At 36.7% G+C, this 14,188-nt stretch overlaps 1 protein-coding gene across 3 annotated transcripts in view; it reads right to left on the reverse strand.

Annotated features, from left to right (window-relative positions):
- The window catches only part of PDE10A (phosphodiesterase 10A), a 388,058-nt gene that overhangs the window by 104,973 nt on the left and 268,897 nt on the right, over positions 1–14,188 (reverse strand). For all 3 annotated transcript variants that reach the window (XM_068938929.1, XM_068938931.1, XM_009680921.2), the window contains one exon: positions 4,177–4,305. In XM_068938929.1, coding sequence (XP_068795030.1) covers positions 4,177–4,305 — 129 coding nt within the window. The remainder of the gene's footprint in view (positions 1–4,176; positions 4,306–14,188) is intronic.

The following is a 14,188-nucleotide window of genomic DNA, read 5'->3' on the forward strand; positions in this document are numbered from 1 at the left end:
CCTGAGCAGTCTCTCTCCCCTGTGCTAAACACACATCACACACCGCAGCACCGAGTTCGGCCCCACAAAACCCCAGAGGAAGAAGCATACATGAGAACACGAGGGACACACTGGAAGTAGATTACGTCTTCATGTAGCCCTTGGGGGGAAGGAGCTGGAGGAGAAGGGAAATCCCCACCACCTGAAAAACATTAAAGCCACCTCTGAAGGAAGGGATACCTTGGCTCTCACAGACCAAGAGGTCATATATGCAGTTCTCTACATTGAAATTCTCCATGTCAGAACAGTTTGTCCTTTCACTCTATACACATGTCATAATAAAAACAGTAAAGACAACTGTAAAATTCAGTATTTTTAAGGTAAAAGGTATGCATTTGGCTCACAATCAGTAAACGCAGCCTCTTTCTATTGTTGTGGGAGTGAAGCTTCAAACAGTGTAATTAAGATTTAAGGTAGGAAACATTTTTGTGAGGAATTTGTTGTAGGGGAATGAGGCTATATCTAGCAGAGCCTAAAACTTCGATAATCTTACGGTTCTTGCTCTTGGCTCAGTTACTTTTAGCTGAATGATCTGGAAGAGGACAAATGGAAGTCTTGTCAGTTCTATTAGTACTCTAGCTAACCATCTGGAAAAGAAAGGATCTTTATCTGGCAGATAAACTCTCAAGTCCATTGAAAAAAATCTCCTTCTACTAAGACGACCTGTTAATGAATCTTCAAAGCACAGCTTAAAATGGCAAGATCACGTAGCTTGTTGGTATAACTTATACCAGTACCCCAAATAAAATGAGATAAAACAAGCAAAGGCACTTTTTACTGCTATCACTGTGTCTATATGAAGATGTTTTTCTGTTCTATAAACTTCATAAAACATCCCATAAGTCTATAATTCATTAAGTATGAACTAGGCCTCAGATTAGAAATAGCAGGCTTTACCTATAAACAAGTTGCTTTCATAGTTAATGTGTAAACAACAGTGAAGAAGAGTTAAAATGAATCCTGAAATCTTTAGTCAGTTCAGAAACCCTCTTACTTGGTTAAATTCTGCTTACAAAAACCAAGTAAAAACACTTTGCATGAGTAGTAGTAGCCCAATTTGCGCTCCACCAATTTTAGCAGGAGTCCTGCCTAAGCAGACTGTGATCTGGACATACAAAATTTAAAACTCAACTGGCAGTTTATAATAAACAGAGCTGCTCGGAAATGCTGTGAGCAACAATACAAGGCCTGGCTACGTTTTTATTTATGTATGCATTTTATTAGTAGATAATAGTCAGGGTTCAAAAAGTTTTCAGTGAATACCCAATACCAGCAGTGCTCTCTCCCAGTGCTAACTTCTCAGCTTTTCTCCACTATACAAAATAAATAAATAAAATCCTAAAATCCCAGATCACCATCAGCCTGCCATGGGTCACTTTCAAGCTATGTTTGTCGTGCTAGATATAAAATTTATCTGATACACTCGGACGTGTCCCCGTGGTATTTTGGGATATAAACTGCTGCTTTATCTTGAACATTGCAGCATTTACTAATCGCCTATCTTTTCAGTACTTTGGATTTTAGAAAAAAAAAGAAAAATCAATCTAAAGTAAGTCTACTCCAGTGAATTTCAGTCACAGAAAAATTTTAGTTCATTTAAGTTCAAATCCGACATTCCAGTTTATGTTCATGCTATTGAAATTCAGACAAACTACTCTGGCTGCAGGCCCACTGACTTCTGGCTGAAGAGTACACACAGCTGGATGCCTGTAAATTGCACAGGACAGAATTTCTGCATATAGGTTAATGACTATTCTGCGTCATCAACATATAAGAGTACAGACACTGAGCCAAAGATCTCAAAACAGCATTTTGCCTGACTGGCAACCTTCTAATAAAAACAGAGCTTATTTTTCTGTATCACATTACATGATGCGGAGATTAACAAAATAGACTGCACTAAAGCAAGAGGGATAGCGGAAAAACTGTATCTCTATTGATCTACAATGACTTAAGCTTATAGCTACATATTCAATTTAATCCACCACAGATCCGTGCTGACCAAAACAATCACCTCCATCATCTCCTCTTGCTCATTCATACTGCCACCATTAGGCTGGCATTAGGATTTGGGCAGACACAAAGTGAACTGTGTAAATGATCTAGCAAGTTTCTTTTCTATAAACGTTGCATTGTGTCTAACTAAAATGTTTTGTTATGTGTGATACTTTATGTGGCTATAGCCCACTCTTTTCTAAAAGAAAATCGAAGATGAGGTTAATCAGTTATCTGTTTCAATCTGCAAAGGAAACACATTGAAATTACTCTTTTTTAACTCAGCAAGTGTAGTTATAAATCCAGTTCTGTCTACTCTCTTCTTAAAAATCTGACACTAAGAAAGTCACACCTACCCAAGTGCCTTTAGTGTAATAAATATGGCCACCCTAACCATTACTGCCAGCACAACGAAAGTAGCAGGGAAGGCAGGAAGACCACCTTGATGGTAACAGACATGTAAAGCTAAATTTAAGTAATGGCCTAACTATTGCTAGGCACTCTTAATTCAACAGCTTTACAAGAGATAGTCATAAAAGAGAGGATTTAAATTTAGAGAAGATAATGGACAAAACATATCTTTGTGGCTACTTATGATAAAAACCTTGGTAAGACACCTTTCAATAGCTACTTTGCATTAGTCAAGCAGTTGGCTGAAAAACCTTCGTGAGCACCTTCATAGATCTGTATTCTAGGTCATTTCTCCCTCTCTGAATAACCATCATAAGAAAAAAAGACAGAACAAACTTTGAACAACTGGAAGTAAATTCCATTTAATGCAAGATTCTTGAACTTGAAATACTATTCAAATCATTCAGGTTTTGGACCAAGATCTTTGATCTAAACTATAAAGTGTATTTCAAACTAGCAATGATTTCGTGTAGTAATTTTGAGCAGCTTATAGAAAAATCATCATTTTCACTGGAATAGCTATCTGCAAAATGAGTAATATTTTTCTGAGTGAAAATACAAAGTATTTTCACTTGCATCTGTAAAATGCTTTACCATGATTCATTCACTTAATCCATAACAGTGTTTTTCTGATTGCATATGTGGATTATAAACACAGTCGTTATGCAGTATTCCTACTAAGTTTGCACTGTACGCCAGAAACAAACAAGTAAACAGACAGCCTATTGCTGTGTGTTTATACTCTACCATTAGGTAACCTCTTTACACCAAAGAAAGCGTACTACAACCTTAATACCACATGTGTACTCATCACCACTGAAAATCTAGTTCATTACATCCTCTTCTGTCCCTTGTCCACTACTTTTTTTTCCTGTAAGTCTGCAGAAAACACTCAGCTATCTTCTGAGAAACAGCAATAGCCTCTTTATTTGAAATTAGAGTTATCACCAGAAGTTAAAACTCAAACTTCTTAAAAGCCAATTACAGAGCAACGCACTCACAGAGTATAATCAGTGTTTCTTACCCAATGTTCCCAGTAACTTTCTCTTATATTTTACCTAGAACATTCCAAATAATTTTTAGGATTGCATGAAAACTTTTGTTTGCACACTATCACATATAATTTAAGATTATTGTTAATCCACAGACCTCCTTATAAGAAACAGTTTTCATGGTCCAGCAAATGAGGGTTTAAACCTGCAGTAACCCAACAGAAACACCTTTAGAATTCAATACACTGTTTATAACCTGTGTGGCAATGTTCAGATCTAGAACGGATTTAGCATATGTTGTAAATAGGATCTTGTGAGATGAAGCATCCAATATCTTACTGAGTGCATTTACAGCTGCATTTACTACATAATTTTCATTCTGAACTTGCCAATTTTAGAGGCAAGGAGCCCAAATTACCTTCTCAAAAACACATTAACATAACAGACATTACAGTTTGGGTGGATACTCATTTTGAGTTGCAAATACTAGACTGAACCTCCCAAAACAAATACCAGCATGTTCAAACTCTAAATGCCTAAAGGCTGAAAATACAAAAATTGTTAACCTCTTTTGCCTTTCAAAAAAGATGATGGAACCATGACAGACAAACTACAGCAGGCAAGTTTTACAAAAAAAAAAACAAAAACAAAAACAAAAAAGCAAAAAACTTCTAAAATTTAAAGTTAAGAAATGAGCTGTTCGAAGTCAAATATTTAATTACAAACAGTAATAGCTTACCTTCCTGCCTGTTATTTTTCCGTTTTAGCCATTTTTCCACAGTTTCTGCACTTACACTTTCTGACACAAATTCATCCAGTACCTGGGGGTGGAGAGAAAGATAGGCCTTCACTTTCTCATCGGTTAAACCTGCAAAAGAGAATATTAATTAATTATGCTATTGGTATAAAATTCCCCATATGAAGTAATATAGAGACCCCAGGGTTTATCACTGTCCTACTGTCTAAGATGCTGATTGAATATATGTCTGCTTAAACTCCCCAGGCAGAACAGTACCCAATCAAAAAAAAATGAGATGTCATACAAGAAGTAGCAGAGACAATACATATCCATGCAAGATACTGCGCACAGAAAGTCTCCTGTGCGAGTACACAACTTTCTCCTGGGAGAGACGGACAGTAAGAATTTATGGTTTAAACCAGGATGATGTGACTGGGGCAAGTGAGTAAAACAGAAAATGGGTAAGTAGCTTTGACAGGAAACAGAGAACGCAGAAGCAATTCCAAAAAACAGCAATGTGCCTAAAATAAGCAGCAAACAAAAAGGTCTCCACTTCCATTTTTTGTATTGAGTAAGTGGCTTGAGATTGCAACAAATAGGAAATAAAGAGCTACTAGGAATTTTTTTTCAGTGAAATCTGAACACATTTTAAATAAGCTAAAGAAGGAAGCAACTAGCTGGGGGCTCAGGCTGGATACAGCAGTAACAGAGAATGAGTAACACAAGTATTTGCACTGTTACATGCTTGTAATGAAAAAATAGCCAGTACTCCAGTTTTGGCTGTTCTGAACTTATTTATTTGCAAGATATGCAAGATGTATCAGAGAGAGTTGACAGAGCAAGACTGGGTGGAAGGAGATAGAAGAAAGTAAGCAGGTATTTCTTGTAAAGCAGCAAATTCAATATTTTCACTGCAAAAAGCAGCAAAAGCAATAAAAAAATATTCCATAACACGAAAATCAGGTGCAAATTTTAAAAGTACTGGATTTATGTCACTTTAGAAACAGAAACAGTGTTTCTAAACATGCAAGCTTCCATTATCTAGTAATTCAGTTATCAAAATAAAATTAATCTTAAAGGTCTTTACAGTATCTGCAATAAGAAGAAAACTCTAGTACATGCTTCAGAAAATGAAGCAAAATTCTAAAATTCAAAGTTCTCAAATCCCCGATATAATCAGAAATAAATCCTCAAATTCACAAAATTACAAACTGATTCAAAAATCTACTGAACCACAATCACTAGCTTCAGGAATATTCAAGTAACCGCACATACGTTTTTCAAGGGAGAATAGGAAACAAGCGCAGCTGTCCTGAGGGAATGAGATTCACATTTCCACAAAGGGAGCATACACTGAATACAAAAGTGTTCATTAATTCTGAGGGGAACACGAGTAACAATTGCCGTAGCGACCCTAAATACTCCTTCTCCTCCAGAGTTGTGTGCATATATACATAATTGTTTCAGTCAGCTCTAAATTCACCACAGAAAGCAGATCAGGATTCAGTAGCACAGAAACTTTCCCCCAGACAGCACCGAGCTCTTTTGGAGAACGTTTGTGCTATAAAATAACATCAATTTTCCTATTTTATGCTTAGCACGTTATCAGAATATACTGTAAATAACTGTAGTGTATTTAAATGCTAGTAAGAAATTGCAACCTTTAAGCTGTCTTACAAGTTTCAGTATGAAAACATTGAGGTAGTAGTACCAAAACACAAACCTAAGACTACGGCCTGCACAGCACTTGCCCCCCGCAGACTACCCCATCTCATTCACATCCCCACCATCACCAGCAGCCCTCACCAGGCCAAATCAGTTTTAAATATAGTCCTCTTAACTGAAGTAGGTTGCAGCTCCAGGTGGACATCATAGTCTGTTATTGACTTTCCCACGTTCAGACAAAAATTTCCAGATCTCGATCATTTGAATTACAGAACTAATTGAGTATCCTGATTTTCATTAGTGAATAAGAAAGGGTCTTTTCCAAATCAGTAAGAGTAGGGGATGATCACCAAGTCGGGGGGGGTGGGAGGGGGAATCAAACTACTTTGAGGGTCTAATGTTAGACAACAGTTTTTAAAGGCAGATCATAATACATCTATAAAGTACACATTCCGTATGAATGAAAAAACACACTTTCTGCCAACACAGATATCATCCCATATAGGGAAAAAGTAGACTAATACAATCTTGTGATTTGCTAGACTAAGAAAAATATAATATTTTGACATATTAAATTTTTCTAATTTAATAACAATAACATTTAAAAAAAACATGCTTAGAGAATCATTCATATGACTATGTAAAGTTTTGTAAATTTACGAGTTAAGCATCAGGAAGTTATCAGAACTTATCTGATTTTTAAGTTTTGGATGAAAAATGACTAACACAGGTTTGTCACGAAGATTACCTTTAGACTGCAAAGAAAGGGTAAAAAAAAAAATTTCTTGCTTCTAGTAAAAATATAGGAACTGAAAAAGCTTGTAAAATTAGCAACTGAAATTCTACAAGGTTTGAGTTGTGTTTTAAGGGAATATAATTTTCTTATGGATGCAGTCTTTTTGCCTTGACTTCAATGCAAGTATTTATTTGATTCAAACTTTTATGGGGTATGCTTTTTGTAACATACACAGCAAAATTCAGTAAAAGGTCAATTTTGGATCTAAAACTTCAGACTATATGTCACCAGTATAATTTCTGTCCCAGATGTCCAGCAATTTCAGCAACCTGAAGGTGAAAGTTCTGCTTTAACCTTATATGGAAAAGTGATTCATTGAACTGATAAAAGCAATCCTACAATAATCTTTAAAGCACCCTCCTTTATTTAAGTAAAAGCAGATGTGCTTTTTCAATCTCCTGTTTTTAGACAGGAGCAAGCAGAACAAGATTTAAAACTACACTTGCAGAGCTAAAATGAATAATGCAGTATTCTATACAGAATGAAGCAGATTTATCTATCCTCTTCATCATTGGTCTACTTTATAGAAAAATACATACTACAGCCACACAACGCAAATGCCCAAAATGCATAACACGGATATTAAATTAACAATTTATTGGCCAAAAATGTCACTTCCTGCTCTCCGGGAAGACCTCACGCACAAAACACCAACTGCCTCTACACAATGGGAAGCCTCCCGCTGACTTCAGCGATGCCAGGCCTTCTCTTGTTTTGTTAATCAGTTCTTGCAAGGAGCACAAAGTATACATATCAACACTACCTAATATGAAAAAGGGTAGCAATTAATACATTCAAAAGTGTGTCAGTTTATACATCTTCTCACAAGTAGTCCAAAGAAAAGCTCCCCTCCTTTCCTTTAATGTAACTTCAGAAAGCATTTCCTCTTGTATCGGGTGAGGTAGCAAAGATTCATAACCTTGTTTCCTTCAAGGCCCTAGTGCATTGCTCAGTATTTTCGCCAGAAGAACAATTCTCCTTTCCTGGAAACAAACCTGTCCTCTAACAGAGCTGTGGTAGGATCAAGAGAGACTATCACTCAGCAGGGCTGAACTCTGGCCAACAGCTTCGCATGCACCAGGGCCAGCAAACGCACAGAGACTGGAATGACTTTCATTCTTCTGGGAATTAAAGGAGGAATCTTGCCTTTTGGTTGCCTCACCATTCATTCCATTTGTGTATCAGAGTTTGCTTTCCTGATTCATACATATCCTGTTTAATTAAAAAAAAAAAAAAAAAGCATACGTGTGTGCACACAGACACACGCATACACAACAACCCTTCTCCCTCATATTCTTATTTTTTAGTGATAAACCCAGGTTTCAACGCTGATATCTTTTTGGCATAACTTGCACTGCTACACATACGTTACCTATTTGTTCTGGACTTGGGATTAAATAACGAAAATTGTAATAAAAATATAATACAAAAGGATACATGCGTATCAGATAAGCACTTCCTTTTTTCATTTCCCTCAGAACAAACTGTAGGCAAACCAACTGCTCCGACTGCCCTGCGCTTGTGCTAGGTCAGCAGCTCCCAGCTTCCTGCCCAGCGCATTTGTTTGGGTTCCCTTTTTGTAGAGCTCAACTCGAAATGTTCTCTTTGGCCATGCCATCTAGTTTATAAAGCTAATTCATATGCACGGAAAACATTAATCAAGGTTTGCTTCACTTGTTTTTTTCCATTTCTTGGCTGCCTCTGTCTTAACAGTAACTGCGAATACAGCTTGTCTACAAATGACAAGTTTTATGCAAGTGCTTCTCATTACTGTGCTTTATATATCATTTAGCATAACTTGTTTCAGTTAGGGCAGGATGATACAAAATTGGCAAAACTCTGTACAAAGCAGAGAGGGTAGAAGACAGCCTGCCCCTTTCTAACACCACCCAAGAGGCAACACCTTGATCAGCAAAAGATATTTTTATTGCTAAACAGGATAATCTTTCTCCCAAGAGATTCATTCTGTGATGTTAGGAGTGGTAAGCGAGAATCAAATGACAAAAAAGAAATAATTAAACTTACTGCTAATGTTGTTATAAACTGATTTGTCTTAGTCAGAGGTTTAGGTGCATTCTACCAAATAAGCAGTAGTCACATATATTCTTCCATTTTCCACATGCCTGAGGCTTAAGCAGTTCCTCTAATTTGGCACGCTTCATGCCAATCTATCAAATCGTTGAGGGTTTTTTTGAATTTTTTTTTAATAACTTATTTGGCCTTAGATAAGGCAGGTATGGGAGGTTTTTTTAAATTTGTAAGCCTTATCATCTCCTTATAAATTATAATTCATAATTCATAGAGAGAAATCATTTCTTTTTCACTAAATTTAATGTCAGAAACATGTATACTTGAAGGCAGAATGGTGTGTGGATTTCTTCCCCTTTTTATTTTTGTAAACTGACTATAGAATATGCTAATATTGCTACTGAATATTGCAGTCCAGTAATTCAAGATAAAACAGAGCCAAACATTTGTGATTAACTAGTTGTTGAACCAGACTCTCTGTAGTGGCCCTCTGACTATTACTTAAAAAACATGGCTTCCGTTTCATTAAGAAAAATGGAATAAAGAACCCTTTATCTGAGGATAATTGGTGAGTTCAGTAGAGCTATTGAAAGAGGAATAGCTTTCCATATAGATTCTGAACTGCCACATGAAAACGTTGTTTCTTTATTCTATCAGGCTACCAGAACTAAAGCATTTAGATTTCAATAGTATAACTAGGATTTGGCTCTTTTTGCTAATATTTATACTAAAAGCCAAATGAACACAACCTCCTCAGTTGCCACTAACAACTTCTAATACATCTGCATTTCTGTATTTTGCATCTCATACAAAGCCATTAGGAGCACTGTAAACTGCTGGGTTCAGTGAAAAGCCAGTCTTCTAGAGCCTGGATTCTTCTTTTCACCTCCCAGCTTATGTTTTATTAATGCCAGCATTTCATTGGTGATAATGGCAGGCGGAACCTAAAATACATTAAATGAATTCTCAGTGGAATGTCCCATTGTCCAGTATAAGTAAGCCAACAGTTTCATAATCATAAAGAAAATCTGTAATGCTATACATACTGCCAATAATGATGAGAGGGAACTTGTGTTGCAGCCCAGCAGTGGATCATTTCATTGCAAGGTTACCAGGTCTTCTGCTCAGTACAACTCTTTTCAAAATTGCTCTCTCTTTAAATCAATCAATCAAGAGAGACACTTACCTACATTATAATAATTCCCAAAATGAATTAACTACATTAGCCATAGGACTTATTTGTCAGTAAGAACGTGTGCACAGCAGGGTCCTCTTCCAATACAAAAAATGTGGTCATCTCTCACCTCTACCGACTTTACTACACCAACGAACTTTTCTAATGTAATCTGGCTTTCCAAAGTAACAAACTAAATTTGATACAGTGACAGTGAGCAAATGCTCAAGTCGTAAGGATCCAAGTAACAGTTTGCCCCTGCTTTGGACATGAAAACAACGTTACTGCAAGTGTCAGCCACAACGCTAACTTTAGCTTTTTACTTTTCCACAACCTGAAACGTGGATCCTCATAATCTCTCCGAATAAATCGGGCACCAAATATTTTCTGGGGTAACTTGAAGTCCGTATTTCATAACGAGTCCAGAACCTGGAAAGAGAGAGCAAAACTCTCTCCTATTGCAGAGCTAAAAGTACAGGTATTAGCACAAACATTTTTGAGAAGTCTAAAGTGCATGAAGACAGCTTCCAAATGAAACGTGTACTACTCCAAGTTTGAATGACTAATAAAGAATAAAGCCGGACACCTTATGGAATAGGAAGATTAATGTAATAAATGTATCCATATTCTTCCTGTTGATAAACACAATGTTCATAATTTCTATATTAGGGTTTAGGAATGATAGACACTGTAAATATTGTCATGGACTTATATATTGCAGTCCTCAAAACGCCAGTGAAATACTCTTTGGAAAATAACTGGATATCGGCTTTGTTTTTTGTTTTAAATCTACTACAAAAGACAATTACTTCTAGCTGAAAAGAGAAACTGTTTTTTGCGCAGGTGTGACACAGTGTAGCTGAGTCAGTATCTTAAAAACTCACTTTACAGGCTGGAATTCCAATGGTACTCCAAGGCAACATTATAGGTTTGTCTATACCAGTAAACTGAACACGCCTAGGGCTGCTCACTGAGCTGAAACCAAGTAGCATAGGGCATCCTACACCCTTATTATTAAACATTCTTCACCTCCAACAATGCAGATGAGGGAAAACTGAAAAGGGGATGCATGCAAACTCCCTAGCCTGACCCTCCTTCAGAGCAAGCCCCAAGAACTGTCTGGGACACCACTGCTTGGCTCTGATCAACGCAGCACCAGGAACCACTATAACAATTCAACAGCACAGACAAAAAAAAAAAAAAAATCCAGTACAGGAGAACACTCCTCAACATTGTTTGCTTACTATCCCAGATGTAGTCCAATTGGATTCAAAAATATAGTAAGAAACAAGATTTCCTTCAAATATAAAATATTAGTAATTACTTGTTGTCTTCGAGCCAGTCTCCAAAAGCCTTCCCTTTTTTGAAATTTTAGTTAAACCAGATTCACCTGAAAATCATATTTCTGCTCTCAGCTTTTTGTCTGATGTGTAAAATATTTAGAAGATTTCTTAGATACAAGATAGCCTGAGTACTACTGAATCAATTAATGGCTCTAGTCTCTGACTCTTACTCTCTGCCATGAACTCTTGTACAGCACTCTCCTCTGAGAATAGCTTCACGGAGCTCAGTATAAAGCAGAATTGACTGTGAATAAGCTGAAAGAATTGAAGCCTAGAGCTATGTTTAAAAATTTGCTCCATTTCGCAGCATGAGTCAGTCACAGCATTAGCAATTTCTGCAATTTTATCATTAGTGTTGTGATTTGGTGTTTTTCTAAAACCACAAGCTTAATCAAACCACGTGATTAGGCAAGAATTTTAGCTTTTCACCTAAAGTTTCTGGCCCTGACTGCAGAGGAAAACTGAGAACAGCAATACTTAAGAATAAAACAAAAATGCAAACAAAAAGATCCCCAAGGGGGACAGGGGGACAGACATAGGGGCAACAGTTGTTCAGCCAGTCTAATATTTATTCAGGCCCGGGATTTTATCCCAGAACAGCTACATGCAGAAAGACTGCAGTCATTGCTTTCCTCAAACCCCTTCAACGTTGTTTGGCGCATCTGAAACACACTTTTGCTCAGTTAGATAAGAGCCAATGCTTTGAAAACACATTCCGAAAGTATATACTGGTCTATAGAAATAATTGATTTCATGTATGGAGGAAGATTTTATGAAAACAGATAGTAAGAAATAACTTTAAACTTTGCAACTTAAAAAAAAAGTTGACTGGTTCTGTTTAATAAATATCTTTTCCTGTACTTAGAGGGGCCACCAAGGCATACCAAATACAGGTAAAGTCATTTTTCTGTTATGTAACATGTTATGCCACAAAAAAAATCCGCAAGCCATAAAAAATCATGATGATAAGACTTTTCAGATAAGGTAACACCTGAAATAGAAAACACAAACACAAGTACAAAATGTGTAATGTTAAAATAAATCTTTTCGTCTGGTATGTCAAAATGAGGACTAGAGATGTAAATCACTTCCTCTTAAAAATCAACACTTGAAAAACAAATATCATAGCTGTACCAAAATAAAAAATTCTTTACAAAAATCTGAAAGTAATCCAGAAAAGGAAACTCGAACACAACTTTGCCTCTATATTCTCCTGGAGTTTAAACAGTCTTGCCCCATCTCCTTCTTGCACAAAAACCACCTGTGAGTATCTTTCTACAGAATCTTATAAATAATGTTGGTAGTCGTTCTTAAAAGCATTCAAGGCATGTGTGTACACTGCTTCCCTTGGATTAAGCACTAATCCCATTAAATCAATCCCTTCTTTGTTCAAAGCATCAGGATTCAAAACCACAGGCACAGTCAGTTTTGGAATACCCTTTTCAAGTCAGAGTTTTTATCTTAATCCATTTAAGTATACAGGAATGTAACGCAAGCAAGTGCCCAGACTCTGTGAAATCTGACATTAGTGGTTTGGCAAAAGGTATAATCACTAACTAGAAGCACCTAAAATGGTCAAATCTCTTTTCCATTCTTTTTCTGAAAATCAATTCATAAATTTACCTGTGAACAGCTCCATTCAATCTTTTGCCCTCACTCTCCAACCCACACCCACGTTTGTAGGAAAAAAAAGAAAAAATACAGAGTTCCTTTGTTGACCAATCAGGAAAACCAGTATTAACAGTATAAAACAATAATGCAGTACGCACAAAAACACTATACCATATTTTAGTATAGTATAACACTATACTATATTTTAGTGCATAAAAAGGTTACAAAGTTGCTTCACGTATAGTACATTTTATCCTTAAACATTTCAAAACATTCTAGAAACGTGAACATTTAATTATGTCAGCCACCAGTGACTGTATAAAACCGCAAGCTCTAGGTATGTTTAGATCGCAATCGCATTCACAATCAAATGCAGCCACTTGTGCAGCGGCCTACAACCACCAGCACCATGCTATACTACTTTTCAGTTAGGACACAAGCAGCACTGCTTAAGTTCTAGAGAAAGAAAATAAAGAGCAGCTCAGACCAGCTGAGCTATAACACTTTTACACAGGAAGAACATTAATAACCATTTCGTCCAGTGTTCCATAATTCAAATCCTCCTGATGAAAAAGTCAGAGATGTAAGTACAGGTACCTGAACATGCCAGGTGCCGCACCATTTGTGAACGTAACAAGCACCTGTAATTCCCACCGACTTCCACAGTGATTGCTCACGAGGCATTTACAGATACTACCCAGGATCTCGCAAGCTCGAGCCCTAGACATGTACAGAAGCTTATCTGGTTACGGGTCCCAAAGTTCTGCACTCCAGAACTGCGAAGTATTGGCAGCTCTGTGCACTGATTCAGCATTAAGTTAAAGAGCAAAAAGCCATCTAAGAATGTTTATGAAATTAGTTTTCATTAGCCAGAGTTAAAAGGCCTATAATCTTTCCATGGGAATTATATATAGGCTAAATGGGGTGAGTAAGTGTTCCTAATTTGCATGATCATTTTTCATAGGATCAATACACACTTCAAATTGTATGAGTGGCATAACACTGCAGAGCATCTATAGCGTTACATTGTAACACCATCCATTATTTGATGTATGGGGCTTTTCAAAATTGTGCGTATTACCTTCCTGGCTTGAGAGTAGCTTCTCTACAGTTCTAATTAGCACCTTGGAATAATTCTGAGAGATCTGTGACAAGCTTTATTCTCCTTCCAGGTGCATGATGGGACCGAACTTTGGGATTTAATTAGCACTCCACAAAAGCTAACAAAATGAATATAGACATGCTTTAGCAGTTACAAATTTAAATCAATTTCAAAGGTTTGCTTGAGGAAGAAGCTATGCATCCTCTTAAGGTTACTAATTATCAACTACTTTAAAAATAATGCATTACACTGCAGAGTAAATGAAAAAAGATTTATAAATAAATAATGAACAT

This window comes from Struthio camelus, chromosome 3 (assembly GCF_040807025.1).
Source record: "Struthio camelus isolate bStrCam1 chromosome 3, bStrCam1.hap1, whole genome shotgun sequence".
Lineage (NCBI taxonomy): Eukaryota > Metazoa > Chordata > Aves > Struthioniformes > Struthionidae > Struthio > Struthio camelus.